An 18,180-nucleotide genomic window follows, 5' to 3' on the forward strand; every position below is an offset into this window, starting at 1 on the left:
GTCCTCGTAGAGGCGGGGAAGAAGCCACAAATGAGGGAGTTTCAGCAGCTGGCGTGACATTCCCACGCGATTCCTTGGCAAAGGCAGCAAATGACCGCGAGTCTGGCCCTGGGGGAGGGGCCGCGCCCCCGTCCAGGGCGTCCAGCCCCGCGTCATTCGTCTTAAGAGCCACTGAGCTGGCTTCCCAGTTTGCACACGCAGCAGCTCCCGGCCGTGTGGACGCACGGGAAGCCTGCGCACGCGCGTCACGGAGCTGCGTCCACCGGGGGGCCGCCTCTCGCCCCCGCCCTGGCAGCGCTAGGCGTTAGGACCCGTTTTGTCGGAGGAAGAGCATTTACGGGGAGAACCGGGGCGGGGAACGCGAGCGGCCCTGCGGGGTCGCAGGTGGGGCGGTGCCCTCGCACCATCGCTGCCGCCCCGAACACCGTCCTCCGCAAGCCCCGCGCAAGCCCCGCCCGCTGAAGGAGGGCGGACACCGGGTTCCCCGGGGAACCTGGCGCACGGTGACCCTGGGGCTGATACCGCGGGCGCCCTGCCCGGAAGCTCCGGGAAGGGCGGGACGGTTCGCGGCCAGTGCGGACGCGGCCGGCAGCCCGGTGGTGCGGCCCCGACGCTCCTCCAGTGGCCGCGCTGGAAACCGGCTGCCCCCGGAGCGTTTGTCCTCACCTGGGCCTGGCAAGTCGGTGAAGAGTCTGACCAGTGCCTCGGGGCAAGCTGGGTTGGTTAAACCGCGTTTTGAGCAGAGAACGGGTACCCTTTGGTCACTTTTGTCCATATTTAGGAGTAAGTGCTACACTCTCTGCAAAGCCGAATCCGTTTCGCATGGGGACCAGCCAGGCCGCTGTTCATTCTACCGGCAGAGAAACCGGAAGCTGCCAGGGCCCCTTCCGGTGACGTCACATCATCTCTTTCTACGTCATGGCTGCATGATTAGCATTGGATTCTACTGCTAAGTCACTGTGTTTCAGATCCACTTTTACGGATATGTTGGGAAAATATTAATGTTTTTAATTTTTAAACACCAGTGGCTACTACTTTTACAAGGTTTTGCATGCACTCATTTAGAGAATACAGCAAGTCAAGAGATACTCCAGTACTACTGTGGGATCCTATGAAAAGGGTTGTGGTCTCTCTAAAAAAAAAAGCAAGATGATAGACTCACAGAGCGCATGAGTTCCTCCTCCACGGTTGCTCCTGGTCCTTTAGCAGGCCCAGAATCTGTCCACTGCCCCTGGCTGCAAGCTGCATTTTGGATGGCTGGGGATTTTGGTAAAGAAAGTCACTCTGTGGAGTTGGGTTTCCTAGAAGAAGTGCATCCAACTCCCTGCCTCAAAGCTGCAGGAAGCCCGGGGTGTGGCTGTCCAGAGTGCAGGAAAACGGTGTTTTCGTCTGCTACGCTGGATCCCAGCGCGGGCTCTGGGCAGGGCTGACCCAAGCTACAGTCGGATGAAAATGTCAGGACGTGAAGCTCTTCATCCAGGGCACGCCACCAGGGAGCACTACAGGGGGCTTAAACCCCATGGGGTCTTAATTCGGGGACAAATCTACGTCCCGGGAGCCAGAACGGCTCCTTGCTGAAGAGATTCTGGCATCTGTGAGACCTGCACACAGGTTAAGGGGCCCAGGGATGGGTCTTTCCAAGGTTCTGTGCTCGTCTCTGCCATTACAGCAGCAGGGTAGGAGGAAAACCAGATCCCCGTGCCTCCTGACAAAATGCTTCTTCGTGGGAGGGCAGACAGCCGAAGAGAGGACAGGCTCTGTCCCCAGCACCCCGCATTCTCTCGCTGCCTAAGGCAATTCTGAGAAGTTGTGCGACGAGTCCTTTCCCAGGAGAGCATTCTGCCTGCCCTCCTCCGACCTGGACCCACGGCACGGGTGCGCAGCCTGCGTCTGTCTGCTTGTCAGATCCTGTGTTTGGTCCCAGAACCAATTCAGAAAAAAAATAAATGTCTCAGGGCCCCTTTTATGTTCTGAAGTGAAGGCAGGGTATATGTTATTAGAACTTAATCACCACTGTATTGAATGGGGGGGTGACAGGAAAGCGACACGTTTTTGGACACCTCAGGGTGGTTTCTGAGCACTTTGGGAAGTCGCGAGGTGGAGGGCAGCTTTCTTATCTCTGATCCCTCTTTTGTTTAGTGCTTTAGGATTCTTACAGTGTGTTTACCCTTGAAACAGCCCAAGAGGTAGGTGTTATCACCTTCGTTTTACCAACGGGGAAGCTGGGACTCGTGGCAAAATGACTGGCCCGAGTTCTCGGAGCGAGTTAGCGGCAGAGTGCTGTGAGGGCGGACCACACAGCTCAGGGATGATGGACTCTGACCGCTTTACTCTGTCCCCTGCGGAGCACGGAGTCCCCAGCGGAGAGCGGCCCCCACATCCAGGTGCAGGTTGACACATGGCAACACGTATACAGACACGTAAGCCGCTCCAGGGGCCTGCGGGGGATCTGCCCACACCTCTCTATTCTTTTTGCTTTGTGGGAACCGTGCGTCTGAAGCCAGCACGTGGCCTTACGCAGGGTGAGCACACGCGTGGGGCACATCCACCCTGCTCTCAGGCCCGGGCCTCACCGGAACGCCCGTCCCACAGCCAGAGTTTGTTCCTCTTCTCCCTTCTGCAGCTTATGTCCACGATACGTTACTGTCCCTCGAGCAGAGAGAGCTTCTGTAGAGATGACGCCTTTCAGTACTATTTGCCCAGCTTCTTCTGGGAGCACAGAATAGACCTCTGTCCTGAGCAGCGTGTCGCTGAGCACAGAAAGGCTTCTCCCGCTTAACTCTTCGCGCTTGGAAATACCGTCGGCCCAAGTGCCGTCACATCTTGACCCGAGAGGACACAGTGGCCGGTTCCTACGTGTTCTCCACCAGAAGCGTCACTGCCTCTCTTTCGTGTTTTGTGTTAGGCCTGTGGGGCCTGGCGGCGGCTTGCAGAAGCCCTGCGTGTGCCCGTCACTCCCAAGAACACCTTCCATGCCCAGGAGCAGCCCTCGTTTGTGGTGTGAGTCTGGGCTTCTGGGAGAGACGTGGAAGCCCAGGGGGTGCTTGTACCCCGTGTCTGCTCCAGCCTGACCCTGCTCAGAGGAGTCCCGTGGCCCCTGCATGGTGTTTGCACCAAAGGAGCCTGTCCTCGTTTGAGGGACCCAGTTTCTACCGGCTACTGAGGTGGGCAGCGGACATAAAGTCATTTCTCAAATCACTGCAGACCAGAATGCTTACGATTTTTCCATTCGGTTTCCTCAGGGAACCGGCCACATCTTCAAGGCTTGGGCCAGGGAGACTCCGAAAACCAGACCTCACTGGGCCTCGCGCTGTGTCCGACAGCCGCGCTCAGCCCGCCCCCGGCACCGCCACATCCCTTGAGCACGCGCTCCGGGCTCCTGCCCCTGCGCCTCCTGCCGGGAGGGCCCCTTCCGGCTGCCCCTGGCGTGCGGAGTCCCGCCTGTCCCTCCCGGCAGTGCTGCGGGGTCACTGCCACCTGGACACCAGGGCCACGGCAGAGAGCCGGGTGGAAGCGCGCGGCGGCCTGTGTAAACACGTACCACAGAGAGCCAAACACTTTAATTGGTTTGTTTTTTTTGGAGGCATAATTTAGTCATCTTACCTAAAGCGCCTTTCACTCTCTCGCGATCCAGTACAGAAAACTCAGCACCAAAGAATGAAGGGGAACCCCTCCGTTCCCCATCCCTGCCCTCCCCCTGTGCCTCAGATCCCCCCCCGAATGATCACAAAATAAGGCTTACACTCAACCGCACACCATTCTTACTCATGTGTTCTTTCTCTTACACTCACACACACACACACACACACACACACGAAAAGAAAACCAAAACCCACTAAAGTGTGATGGGGGAAAAAAGATTTAAGAACATCTTCCTCCCCATCTGGCATCGAGACCAGACTCCCTGGCTTCCCAGCAGGGGCTCACCCCGCTTCGTCCCTGGGTCCCACTAAGGATGACAGCGTCCACCAGTCCCCAAGGTCCCCTCTGGGTGCTGATGTGTCCGGGGTCAGTCGTTCCGTTTCTGCTTGCTGTCGATGTTGCCGTAGGCAGAGCCCTTGTCGATTTCTGTCACCCCAATCATCCATCGGACTCCCATGGAGGCTGCGGAGATGGGAAGGCAGGGACTTAGGAGGAGACTTTGAGGGAGATGCCGACGGGAAAGCCATCTGCAAGGCTGCAGCATGAGCTGAGGGGCTAACCTGGGCCCGTTGCGTCCTCCTGCTGCATGGTTACCCTTGAGCACGAGCGTCAGGATAGACTGACACTAAAACAGAGCAAGGCTGTTCTGCTGGGGGGTTTTATGCTCCTTCGACCCTTCGAACTGCGTGAGCCACGCTCCACTATACGTGGAGGCTTACGGAATTCCTCTGCTTCCCATGGGACCCCCGAGGCAGAGAGGATTCCCTCGCGAATGCAGGGCAGGTGCTTACTAAGGCCCCTCAGCGAAGCCTGATAGCCCCCCCCCCCTCCCGCCGAGGAGCCTGGAGATTGCTAGAGCTCAAGTATCTGTTCGGTGCCCGGCACTGCTGTTGGTATAACTATAGAGCAGAGAACAAGAAAAGTCTGCAGAAAGCCTTTTCTCCAAGTGAGGTTTGGCCCAAACAGAGAACGGAAGGGACCCTCGTGAGAACCCAGCTGAGCCACCAGGAAGCTGGGAAACAAGGCCAAGTTCAGATGCTGTAGTTAAAGCTACTCCCTCCGAGAGGGCAGACTCGGTGAGCTTGCTCAGGGCAGGGAGCTTGTCTTAATCACCCTGATGAGCCCAGCACCAAACACCCTAGGCCTGGCAGACTGTGTCGCACACGTTTCAGAATGGATAAATGGGTGACAGCTGAAATCTCCGTGATGCACGTGTTTAAAAGCACGAGCAGCGTGGCCAGTGAACCATCGGTCAGGCACCCGTGGAGCTGACTGGTGTGCCTGAGCACAGCCCGGCCCGATGGGGCCCGTGTATCCCACGGGCCAGTTACAAACCAGCCAGGCTTCAGCCTGGGCCAGTTCTAAGGAGGACCCGTCCCAGTGGCCGAACCACCGTGCGGTGGCTTCGATGAGAGCGTAGAGAGTAAAGAGGTGCGTAAAACATCAGCCCCGTTGCCCAAAGGCCTTATAAGGGGAACAAGACACACGGCAATCCAAGACAGAGTGCAGGGAGGCTGGGGCTCGCAGCTGATGAGGCGTAGGGGCAGGGGGCACAGGGCAGTCTGCTCCTCCAGAGCTCCTGGGGACCCCATCTCCTGGGGGAGAGAGTTCAGCCCGTTTTGGCTGTCACCACACACCTTCATCACCAAGGAACCAGGTTCTCCCAAAGGCACGGGTCTCTGCCCCCTCCCTCCTCCCTCTGGAGACCCTGACCACAGGAGCTGCCTGTCACCCAGCCAGCAGGCGGCAGGGGGCCCTCTGGCCTGTGGGGGAGGGGGACTTAAATCATTGGAAACGGGGTTTCTCTTACACCCCCTTTTTTCTACAGAGAGCAGGTGTTATTTTAATTTGCAACATGCAAATAGACCTTTTAATTTTTAAAAAGACCAGAGTAAGGTCTGTTTGGGGAATAACAGCCAGTTTGGCCTGTTGTGAATAGTCTAGAATTGGTTGGTTTGACCCAAAAGGATGAGAGAGGTCTCGTGTGCTGTGACAAGTGCAGGGGGCCGCAATTTAGGAGGTGAAAACACGGAGCTAGGGGAAGTCCCATCTGTGTGAATTTACATACGCACGTGTGCGCGCATCTGGCGGAATGTGAGCCAAACTGCTAGCGATGATCATCTCCGGGAAGCAGGCTCACAGGGCGGTTTTGTCCCGAGACGCTTTCAATTTGACACGCTTTTATACTGTTGGCGCCTGGCGCGTTCGTTCGGCGCCTGCATGTTTCGCGGGAGTAACTGTGCCTGCCCCCGGATCGCGGCACACGCGTCTGCTCCGTCACAGGGAAGCAGGCTGCCCTCTGCCCGTGCTTTCCAGTGCCGAGAGAGGATGCCTTTCCTCCCAGACTCGGGGCGACCGGGCCGCTTTGGGAGGCCTGGCTCCCGGGGGATCCTGCCACGTCTCCCTCTGGCCCCAGGGGCACCTGACTGCAGGGAACCTTGGTGCGAAGAAACCACAGCAGTTCGAAACTGCTGTCCGTGAAGCCAGTACGGCTCAATGAAAACGCTGTCACCAGACCCCTCTCTCGGGTGTCGGTGCGCGTGGCAACCAAGTTCAAGAAGCACGCGCACGTCCCCGAAGGGGCCTGGACCTGCTTCGAGTGGCCAAGAGCTTTTGTCGGTTTCTGTTGGGCCCCAGGAAAAGGGTTTTCCTGGGGAGAAGGCAGAAACGACTACAGTTGAGCGGTGCTGTCCGCAGAGACCCCGTGACCGGATCTCCTGCCTCGCCGGGCCACGGGGAAAGATTCCTCCAGGCCTGGGGTCCCGGGTGTGTGTGGACACGTGCCCTGCGGTCCACTCTTCCCTGTGCACCTGCAGCCTGCGCCCTCACTCCAGAGGCCGTGCGGCACCCGTGCGGCACCAGAGGTGACCCCCACTCCTGCCTCCACCTGTCTCCCCGTCAGACGCTCGTGGAGGTGGCGCAGGTGGGGTGGTCCCTACTTCCGGGCCTCTCGTCTTTACTTACCCACAAAGAAGACGAGGACAAAGCTGGCCAGGGTCAGGGAAGACCCACTGCTGATCATGTTGGTGAGGAACCGGAAGAAAGGGTAGAGCAGCAGGGAGGCCCAGAACAGCCAGTTGATGAGCGTCCAGGGCCGCCGGGGGGGCACCATGGGGGTCTCTGGGAAGGTGCCTGTCCTGTAGTACTCCTCCTGGAAGGCATCCTGGGAACAGAGAGGCGACCCTGAAGCACTTCCCTCACGCGCGACCCCGGGCTGATGCGGGCCCTTCCCAAGGCCCCGCTTCTGGGGGCAGCTCATGGCCCCCCCAGACCCCCCCCCACTCCCCCCGCCTCTGGCCAGGTGACCGGCCTCTGAGGCCCAGACTCCCGGTCTGCAAGACGGGCAGTTCTGCCGCCCAGGATGGGCCAGTGGGGAGCGAACTGAGGCGACACGCTGACCCTGGCCCTCAGTGGACGCCCGTAGAACGGACCAGAACCCCGGGGCTCAGGAAGAGCCAGGAGCTCGCCCTCTTGCACCTGACCCACGACACCGCTGCACTGTCCTGATCATCTGGCCCGGGCACCCCGGCTGCATGACCACGAAGGGCTGTGGGGGCTGCTCGAGGGAGGCGAGGTGCTCACGGAGGAGGCCGGGCAGGGGAGGGCTCAGTGCCCAGCCCAGGCCAGCCTCCAGTGGCAATGCTCTCTGTGCCTCCTTCCTTCCTCAGGATCCAGCAACCGTGTGCAGTGGCTGTCAACACAGCCAGATGGCCAACAGCCTCCTGTCTTGACATTTCAGTAGATTCTCATCTGGTGCCTGACCCGAGACTAAATACAGGAGTTCCTCTCCCGCCCCTTCTCTGCAGGCTCCAACCCCGCCCACCATGGATGCCTGCACCTGCCGAGCCCTACACAAGCCGCGTCCTTCCTGTATGTAGCCCTTGTGCGTAAGAGACGAACAGCAGTAACAAAATAGAGCAGTTCCAACAACGTTGTAACCAAGGCTCCATGAGTGTGGTCTCCCAGTGCCTTCACGCACGTACCCTCCCTCCTAGGGACAGCGTGAGATGATGAGATGCCCATGGGATGAGATGAAGGGAGGAACGGCGTGTGAGCCGCCGGCCTGCCACTGACCGGGTGCTGAGTCAGAGGAAGGATCGCCTGCTTCTGCACCGCCACCGATCGCGGGTCACAGACCGCGGGTGAGGGGACGGCCGGTGGTCCAGTGTGTGTGTGTGTGTCAGCGGGCCATCACGGGTCTCGGTTGGGGCACGGCGAAGCACAGGGAGCCCCGAAGCCGGCCCTGCGCAGCGAGCTCGCCCAGCTGCTCCCCGGAGCCCCCAGGTGGGAGTGAGTGACGCAGGAGGCGGCCCCGAGGAGTGTGCTGCCGGGAGGGACGGGCACCAGGACACCGATCGGCACTTCCTGGCACCGTGTGAGGATGAGGGCTGGCAGCCGTGGGCAGTTTCCCCATTTCTGAATATCGGCAACAAATTAACATCTCCTAACAACACCCCAGGGGCTGACAACACGCATGCTGCCCCAAACCCATCTCTGGGTCCCGCGAGCCCCGTGTCTCAGCCCAGTAATGTCCCTGTTGTCTAAGGAGGCGAGGGTCCTGGAAAACAAGCCTCCATATGCCTGCGACTTACACCTTAGGTACCGAACTGTTCCCTTCAACGGCTTGAGATAGAAATCTCTAACATACATCCCACTTCTCTTTTTTCCCAGTCAGGAGGTACTGAGGAATATGCTTTTTGACCACTCAGGGTCATTATTAAAATGAGTCCGCAAACGGGCCTTTCTGGAAGGAGAGCCTCTGACCCCTTCCCTGGGGATTCAGGTGCTCTGCACCGCGGCCCCTTCCCAGGCCCGGTCCAAACTTTCCTCCTGCGTCTCTGCGCTTGGGCCAAAAAATCAAATAATTTTAGGAGAACCGACCTGTGTGCCGAGTGCTCCCGACGCCCAAGTGACACAGAGCCTGTGGCCACAACAGACCACCTGATGGTGACATGTCCGATGCCCAGAGAGAGGGCACCTAACTCCGTCAAGGCCTCCCATGGTCCCTCCCTGCCATTAACTTGGCTGATGCTTCTCATCTCAGGTTGGGGCCACGGGAGCCCAATAACCAGATAAGGGGTTTGCTGCGGACTGATTGTGCCCCCCCGCAGAATCTGCATATGGAAACCGGATCCCCAGGGCGGTGGTTTCAGGAGGCGGGGCCTTTCGTGAGGATGCAGCCCTCATGACTGGGGGCCCCCCCTTAGCACAGGGGCCCCAGAGAGGGCCTGCACTCCGTCCAGCACGTGAGGACACAACAGCCTGGGCGGGGGGAGGGCGGGGGGTGCTGGCCTGGCCTCCTGAGCTGCGAGAGGCAAAGGTCTGCTGTGTACAAGCCACCTGGTCCCTGTCACTTTGTCATACAAGCCTGATTGGACAAAGACAGGAGGGGGTACCTTTGCGCCTTAAAAAAACCCCAAACAGCTTTATTGAGGTGTCATTTACATATCATAAAACTCCCTCATTTTAAAAAGTGGAGGTTTTTTTTTTGTTTTTTTTTTTTTAATTCTTCGCTTTAATAGTCTTGATAATAACTTTTCTCTTGTGATATTTCTGCAGAGGGCCTGGTGCCACTTTCCCCATCTCTTGCCAGAAAGACACTGGCTAAGCCAACATTTATTTGTACCTCTAGCAAGAGGAAAAAGCCCTGCTTTTTCTAGGGGGTCAGAACTAATTCAACCCAGAGTTTTCTTTGTCTCTGTTTCGTTCAGAAAACTAAGACCCTTCACTGCCCCCACTGACATGGCTGCTGCAGTAACCCTTGCTGGCCTCCCCGGGGGCGTCACAGTGACTCTGTGACCCGGCAGGGTAGACCCGAAGCACGTCTGGGGCCAGACGTTAGCTCCAGCAGCATTTATGGCCTCTCTTGGTCACGTCCCTTCTTTTGCAATGAAGTCCGGCCCTACGGGGAGACGGCTTTGGTTCACGACGCTTCCAGTTTTTGCTTCCGTGTGTTAGGATCACGTGGCACAGGAGAGGCTGGAATTGGGAAATGTGTTTAGTGAAAGGGGAGTTGATTTGTTTCCAGAAAGAGCCATCAGCCCAAAAGCGTAAAGGAGGAGGAGGCCCCCTGACGCAGGGCAGAGCCCCTGAGCGCACACGGTGTGCACACAACCAGAGCCCCGGGAGGCAGGCACCACAAGCCACGCCGGCCAGAAACAGCCCGGCTGGTTGGGTTTTCCCAACGTTTGGCTCAGCAAAACGAAACGTCTTCGATGGTGCTGGGGGAGGAAGGAGGGAGGGAAGGGAAGAGGAGGAAAGAACGAGAGACAGAAAGTAAGCGCGTCTGGGCAGGAGGGACATTTTCAGAGGACGCCTTCCCCGGCGTCAGCCTGACATGGGGACAGAACTCCGGCCTGGAGTGTGCTGTGGGCAAAGGACGGTACCACGGGGCCAGGCCAGAGACCCTGCCGCCTTTCCAAGGAGCGATGCCCTCAGTGTAAGCGCAGAGGCCCTGGCCAGCTTGGAAAACCCTCAGTTCTTATGCGTGAAGAATTTCCCGCTGGCTTCTGCACCCCACACGGAGAAGCTGCCAACCGTGGCCCCTGCACGCCCACGAGACGGCTCGAATGCCCCTTTCCTTCACCCACTTTTCATCTGGCACCATTAAGGACTAATTCTTCACCCCTGCAGCAGACTTCAGACTGCACGCCAGGGAACTGAGTACTTTAAGTCACAAATGAAAAGTTAGCAGGGTGCCTGGGTGGCTCAGTGGGTTGAGCGTCCGACTTCGGCTCAGGTCACGATCTCGCGGTTTTTGGGTTCGAGCCCCGTGTCAGGCTCTGTGCTGAGCGCTCAGAGCCTGGAGCCTGCTTCAGATTCTGTGTCTCCCTCTGTCTCTGCGTAACACTGCCCGCCCCCCCCCCCCAGCCACTCACACTCTGTCTCTCTCTCCTCCAAAACTAAATAAACATTAAACATTTTTTTTAAAAAAAGAAATGAAAAGTTAGAATTTGTTTAAGCCACATGACAGAGGAACCATCATGGCTCCGGGGAAGGTGATTTGGGAGCTGCTGTTGTCCCCAAAGGGGTCACCTGAGGGCGTGCCTGGTTTCTCAAGCCCACACCCTGCAGCCGGCAGCAGTCCTGAATGCTGACAAGTGATCAACATTGTGCATTTCCGAAATGCCAAATTTGTTCCATTTAAAGGATGGCCCGGGCTTCAGAGATGATGGTCTTCCTATTTTAGGGTGTTAAAATGGCAGTCATAGCTAATGGGTTTCTATCTATCTATCATCTATCAATCCATCTATTTTGAGAGGGGAGGGGGAGACACAGAATCCCAAGCAGGCTCCGTCTGCACCATCGGCCCTGAGCCCGACGCGGGGCTCAAACCCACAAACCATGAGATCATGGCTTGAGCCAAAATCAAGAGTCGGACACTTAACCGACTAAGCCACCCAAGCGTCCCTAGTGGGTTTCCTTTTGTGTCTCTGCTGGAGCAGAAGAAAGTGTCAGCACATCCCTGTGTGGCTGCCACCACCCTGTCCCACACTGACAGCCACTTTACTTGTCTGTGACATCAAAAGCCTGAGAATTACTGCCTTAAAGTCCCAAGCTCAAAGTCAACAGAATTGTCTTTCAACACCATACATCTGAAAGATGACGATTAAAACAGAGCCCCACTCTGACAAGCGTGGTGGGGCACCGAGATTTCTGGTATGTAAAGAAAGCCCCAGACCCAGCTAGGCTCCTGAGGAAACAGGGCTGACAGAAATGAAAGGATGCCATCGTTCCCTGCCATCCGGTCACATCTCGTCTTGGAGGCACTGCTGACCCTTGCACTTACTGCCCAGCGGTGTTCCCTCCAGGGAAAAGGCCCGCCTCAAAGGTCTGCTCACCGGCAGACACAGCCCTCCATAGAGAGGAAGAACTTGGCCTCGGGAACCCGGCTTTATTAGTGAGCTGCGAAGATGGACAAATGATGTCATTCCCTGGACCTTAATACCCTCATCACTAGCCTAAGAGCTTGGAGCCAGATGATCGTTTCAAGAATCCTCTCCAAACTGAACGCTATCATTTCTAATGCATACGTGGTTTAGGGAAAACCTTCCCGAGAGAGGTCGGCAAGAAGGAAAGGTGCCTCTCCACCAAACACCCAAGTGGCTCGGTTCACACTACGGCCGCCGCTCTCGCGCCCGAACACAGGAGACAAAGGGCCGAAGGAGAAAAACCTCCTTTGCTTTGGTGAGTTTTGGGTCCTGTGCTTGTTAGATTTGTGTGGTTCTTTACAAAGCGATTCATTTCTTAGGCTTTTGCTTAGCACGTTTTTCTTCTTACTAATAGCGACATTTTTTTATACTGCCTAAATGACTAAACCAGAAAACCGCGCAAGGAAAATGCTGCCTCGTGCATGAAACCAGAGGAAAAGAGTTTGTATTGTTTGTGTGTTTCTGTCGGGCCTGGGCCCGTGGCAGCACGGAAGCGTGATAACTGGGAATCTTGCTAAAAAGCATCTGCAGTGCGTTTCCAAGGGCGGGTCTGCAGGCCGCGTGTCAGAGGCGGCCTTCTAGAAATACACGTTTCCAGGGCTCCTCAAACCCACTGCATAAATCTCTGAGGCTGAGGAAGATGCATGGCTCACACTCTGTGACAGGTGTTTACTGTTGACTATTTGTAAGAGGAAACTGGATGCCCATCCCTATTACTCGTCCAGAAAAGACACGAAGCAAGTTCCGTGAATGCGCTTTTAAAGGCACCATCGGAAAATCACTTCCTTGGGAACACAGGAGCGACTTCTTGCTAAGACAGTATGAGGATCTTGATCCCCAAAATGGAGCCTCTACTTAATCTGATGGTAGTAACTGGGAAGGCTTTGGGGCCAAAGCACATTGGCAAAGGCAGGATTAAAATTCCTACCCCACTGTAGGGGACAGCCCATAGAGTTCTGGGCAATTATCTCTAGAGGGATGGGTCGGGGGTGGGGGGGGGAGACAGCACATTAAAAAGGCAGGCAGTCTGTATTTATGGAGTTTGGCAACAGGAAATCAGTATCCTGCTTATTGAGCTCGATTCTAGGTAATAAGCTGGTTTGCCCTTAAAATGTACAATGAATCAGAAATAAGTCTTTATGGGCAGTGAGGCTTGGTCATAAGGACGCCTTCCTCATAGGTGGAAGCTAGCCTTTTCTCCTTCATAAGATCAGGCAGTTGGGACAATGATAGTTAGCCTGCCTCTGCCCTGAGCAGGTCTTTGAAGAGAGAAGCCAACGGAAGGTAAGGTCCTGCCCAGAGGAAGGAAGCAGAGACGGTGTGTGTGGTGGTGACGGGGACGCGGGGGGAGCTGAGGGGCTGGAACAGACAGGAGGCAGGGGGGCACTGCACCAGATCAGACCAGCAAAGTGGGTCCTTGCAATGCGGATGCTGGTGGTTTTGAGACCACACAGGCAGTCACGCTGCAGGTCTGGAAGCCATCGGGATCGTATGTGTTACTGAAAGAACATTCCACCCCCAAGTTCCAGACACGGGCTGTTGGGGCCGTCACTTCCTCTTCTGTCCACTACACCCATCATTCTTCCTGTGAAGCCCCTTTGACACATATTTTGCTATCTTCTTTTCCCCACTGTTGAACAGAGCGTCAGCCCCAGGGCGGCTGCTAACTAGGCAGTGGGGTCTCGCCACCGTCAGCCCCCAGAGGCCCCCACGGCGCGCCCACAGCCGCAACTCGAAACGGGGGTCGTTGGGTCCCACAGAAGCACCCGCGGCACTGACCTTCTCCTGGTAGAGTTTGTGGAGCCAGGCTGAACACTCATCCTCGTCTTCTGGGACTTCTTCTAAAGGAATCCGCCTGCAAAGCAGAGAGCAGCTAGCAGCGGGGAGGCCGACGCCAGATGCCCCCACCACGGTTTCAGAGTAACAGTGCTCGACCTCTCTGGGCTTCTGTTTAGGTAACCTGATCATGTGGCTGTGAGGAGCACAATTCAATTGATACAGGCCCAGTTGTAATCATAGTCCACGAAGGAGTGGCCAACGGCAGGTTCAGGGACTCAGACACCTGCCTCTCTCCGTCCTCCCTCCCTACCTCATGGAAAGGCTCCCAAGACCGGCTGTTTGCTTCTCCAAGAGAGGGCAGAACTGCCTCCGTTCCCACATGTTAGAATCCAATGTATATGCAGAGAATCTACGTGTAGGTGGTAATCTGCTAATACTTCTGCCAGCCAGGTAATGACTAAATACGGTGGTGAAGTGTCTCCCATCAAATGATTCCTTTGACCTCTTGGACAGGTTAGAGGTGGATCCTGATGTAAGGATTTCGACAAACAGAAGGACCTGTATGTTGGGCAACTCCTGTTCCCCGCAGGATGGGAGAGACAGGGGATCCTGGCCAGGCCCCGGGGCTCTTGGCTCACCAGAGGTGGAGGAGATCCCAGGGTGGCTCTGGGCTGGTGTTGGCATGGGCTGGGGGCTCAGCCACTTGCCAACAGCCCCACTGAGCAAGGGGGAGTCACTGGAACATGTCTCCTATTGTACATACATCTGTGTGTTCCCAGGTTGCTGGCTTTTGTGATGCCCAGCCGTATTCATTCACACCTGATTTTATCCATGTAAAATTCTACATCCCTCATGACTGCCATGGGTGGACTGGGTCCTCTCTCCGGCTTTGGACTATCTTCGCACGAAGATACATCTTTAGAACTTATCCGTCACACTGTAGCCCGTTACGAGAACGTGCGATTTCGTCTTGTAACAGAGGCAGTATTGTTCAGAGTGAGAAATCACCCGGTAGGCCCCTACAAATACTCCCACCAATACCCTACTCCTGCGCTCTTACTGGCTCATCCTGGTTTGGAAACCGGATCTCTCAATGTGTTTCTTGAAAAAGGTTAGAAAGCCTACATGCTATTTATTCCAACAGTAGGAGTTTAAGGCAATTTTGCTCTTTTCAGTAACTTATTTGACATTCTCCACCTTGCTTTTTGAACACTTTGTATTGCGGTAAAACACAAGAAAGCCTCTCTCATTTTGAAAGGGCCCCTGCACCACGAGGAGTGGCACGGTCTTCGTCGGAAGCCGTGAGGGTGTACCAACTTCCGTGGGCCTGCTGGGTATCGCATTTACAACCGTCATCCCTACATGTGCTCCAGAGAGGTGCAGTTACCCGAGAGGTGGCCTAGTAGAGGTGCAATAATCTTGCATAGTGGGCGAAGTTTCCCCAAAGAGCAGGGGCCCAGCTGGCCACTGAGTGGCGCTTCTGCTAGGTGATAGAGTTCAGGGGACAAAGCCTCCTTTACTTCTGGAAGGAGGCCTCCCTTGGGAAGGTTGCGTTTCCTACCCTCGTCTGCCTTAAACTGAGTGATAAGCCAGACTGTTGGCTGTGGCCTTAGAAAACAGTAGTACGATGCTCCCTCCTCTTTGTAAGGGGGAGCCGAAGTCATTTCCGGCTAGAAAGCTATTTAATCCAGGCTGTCAGTCCTGGAAGGTTTGAGCTTTTTCTTGAAGCCCCGTGGTGACGATCAGCCACCGAATTTGCATCCTGTGTTGACTTTAGCATCTGTAAGGTCTTTAAAAAAATAATCAGAATGCTATAGAACACTTGGCTAGCTCTCCAGCAGTGGGCATGTCTGAGCACCTTGGTTCGCCTTCTGGGCAGACCACCTACTGCACAAGAAACCAGCGCGATCCCTCAACCTGGTCACATGGGGTTTCATGTGTGTGCACCGTTGTGTTTTACCATCTGCAGTGTCTTTCAACGGTTTCCCATTAATCTCGACATTGCAGACGACCAGGGTGAGATCCATTCTGTCAGTTGATAAATGGGCAAAGAGAACTAGCTTGTCTAAAATCTCGTGAAGTGTTTTCAATAAAATCGTAATAGCTTGGAATGTAACACATAAGGAAGATACTGCTAAAATGGTCTCCATTTGTTTCTAGACCTCCCTATAAATTACACACCCTCTTATCTGCGGACATCTGTGTGCAGCAGACACATCCTCCAGGAAAAGGGGTCAATGAAATAATCTCTTCACACTCAATCTCAAAATGACTATAAAATGACTAGGCTTCCGTCTGGCTAGCCTGAGCTCTACGATGAGTATGAACTGGTCAGAGAGAATCAGAAAGTAGCTGAGAAGAAACGAGGCCTCCCCTGATTATTCCCATGAGTGGCCTGTGTCTTGAGTTTCTAATACCAATACGGGTAGTGAATGGGTCCGTTTCAGTACAGATTACAGACAAGAAAATATTAAACAGATTTCCCTGGAAAGAGGTTGGCCGGCCATTTGGGATTTATTTACTTTGATGGGCGCTCTCTTTTTTGGAAAGAAAATGGAACCCACTTACCTGACGTATAAATCTGCATGATATTTCTTCCCGTTTAGGACCCCCAACAGTGTTGGATTTTCATTATTTCTGAAATTGAGTGTACAGTCATATACAGCTGAAACTATAAAAAAATAAAACAAATACAAAGCAGTATATAGCGTGTGAACCCATAGATACACACATTGGAAAACAATACTGAAATCTGCTAACTGGGTATCTCAGGATGGTGGGATTACTGGGTTCCTCTTCATGCTTTTCTATATCATCCAAATGCCTTCACTGAACACACATCACTTTCTGTAATCAGACAGAACACTAACTTAGTAGCTGAGAACAGAGTTATTACTGAGGTCAGATCAGTTTAAAGCAATACTGCGATGTCCCTTCTAAACACACTACAACAAGGACCCATATTTCGACAAATACCAATAATAAGGTCAACGAATCTAACGCAGGCTAAGGGCATGTCTTAAGTTGATGGCAGTGTAACCACTTTACCAGCGTTTCTCCCTCTAGAAAAATAAGATAGCTACAAAACTAAAAGTGGATGTGGGGAACCTCTTAAGGAATTGAACTAGAGTCGGCTGAAACATGACAGAGAAACAAAGAAGAACGTGTGGTTTCAATGCGTCTCCCAGGCGGTGAGTTAACCCCGCAGCTTGCTGTCAGAATTCACTGTTGCAGCTTACTGGGGGGAGGCGGGGAGGGATGCAGAATGCCCGAGGGAACAGCCGTGGAGAGGGAAATACGGAGGGGAGACAGATGCCATTCCTGTGGCGTCAGGACGACAGGACGGGGCAGCAGAAGGAACAGGAGTTGTGGAGTCAGGCTGGTGCCTGCGGGATCTTTTCTCGGACAGGCCGCCCAGCCTCCCGGAGCCTAGCTCCCCTGGACCCACGATGCCCTCCTCCCACGCCTGCTGAGCTGGCGAAAGTCACCACTGTCCGCAGGGCTTGGCACACTGTGCCGGGGAGACTGTGTGCCTGATACGGTACCGAGATCCTGGCATGGGTACGGCTACTCTTCATAAAGTGGGCAGGAGGATGACGGGATGTCTTGGGTCTAGTTGGGAATATGAAGAACCAGCATTCAAAACCCGGTCAGAAAAGCACTGTCCATTAGCTTCGACCTGCTGCCTGCCCGCCAGCGGGGTCTGCGTGGGGCACTGTGGCAGCTGGAGGTGGTCTTTGCTGAGGAGAGAGGGGCTCTGGGGCTGGCTCGCAGGAGTGCCCGGGGGGTGGCCCCCCACCCCCCAGCAACCCAGACCTCTGCCCCATCCTGTCATTCCGGTGGGGAAAGGTGTGGCTCTCCAGGGGCGAGTGAGGCTGGTGGAGGCATTATGGTAACAGGCATTCGGGCTGCACCGGGTGTGGCTGTGGGGTCACCGGGTCTGGGAGCAAGAAGGGCGCGTGTGGCTCATGGAGTTCAGCGGGCTTCAGCCTCCTTCCTTCAGACTGGCTCCTACACACAAGTGGGGTGGCTTTGGTTAATTAAGGACAGGGGAGCGCCAGGGGGTCCCCAGAGGACAGCCTAAAAACTAATGACTTGCACAGTTCTCTTCGTTTCCAGAGGAGTAACCCCAAGAGAAGCGTCTTGAAGGGACACAACGGCCCAGCAGGAAACCCATCTGCCTGCAAAGCCCTTGAGCCCCAGCCTCTGTGGACTAGTGGAGCCATTTGGAATAAGTTCCTTAAATTCTCTGTAAGCCCCAACTTCCCCACCTGGAAACTGGAAGTAAACAAAGGGTTGCGTCGCTGGATCTGGCAAGCACACTCTGGCCGCGCCACGCGTGACGAGCCTGCGCACAGGACAGATGACAAGTGCCCTGCGCGCGCTGGCGCTCATTCCGGGGTGGGGGGAGGGGCGGGGCGGTGGGCGCACGGATGCCGCGGCCTGCAGGCCAAGCTCAGCCAGGGGGTCCGTCTGGGCGCGGCGCCGGAACCCCGCGGGGAACACCCGACCCCGAAGCTGGGCGCCCCCACCAGGGGGCGAAGGTGAGGCGAGCAGGGTGAGCGCTGAGTAAACGTTCAGTGCGCGCCAGGCCCGGGCCGAGTCCTCTACGCGTTTTCTCACTTAACCCTCGCGACTCCAAGAAGCTTTGCGAGGTGATGCGCCCGGGGCCCCACGGCGCGCGCGAAAGCCCTCCCCAACCCCGCCGCCCCCGGCACTCAGGGCTGGGTCTCAGGTCTGCCCCCGACTCCCCGGGGCGATGCAGGACGCGAGCAGCTGGTGTCTTGGGAGGCCGAGGGAGGGACCAGCAACCGGGCGGGCGACCTCC

General features: G+C 55.8%; 1 protein-coding gene across 10 annotated transcripts in view; it reads right to left on the bottom strand.

The window, feature by feature from the left end:
• Positions 1-3,541: 3,541 nt before the first annotated feature.
• Positions 3,542-18,180, bottom strand: part of AGPAT4 (1-acylglycerol-3-phosphate O-acyltransferase 4) — a 124,832-nt gene continuing 110,193 nt past the window's right edge. For all 10 annotated transcript variants that reach the window (XM_007097236.3, XM_042987483.1, XM_042987481.1 and 7 more), the window contains 4 exons: positions 15,921-16,023; positions 13,353-13,428; positions 6,607-6,805; positions 3,542-4,104 (listed from right to left, as the gene is read on the bottom strand). In XM_007097236.3, coding sequence (XP_007097298.1) covers positions 4,010-4,104; positions 6,607-6,805; positions 13,353-13,428; positions 15,921-16,023 — 473 coding nt within the window. In that variant the 3' untranslated portion in view covers positions 3,542-4,009. The remainder of the gene's footprint in view (positions 4,105-6,606; positions 6,806-13,352; positions 13,429-15,920; positions 16,024-18,180) is intronic.

The sequence above is a fragment of the Panthera tigris genome, chromosome B2 (genome assembly GCF_018350195.1).
Source record: "Panthera tigris isolate Pti1 chromosome B2, P.tigris_Pti1_mat1.1, whole genome shotgun sequence".
Lineage (NCBI taxonomy): Eukaryota > Metazoa > Chordata > Mammalia > Carnivora > Felidae > Panthera > Panthera tigris.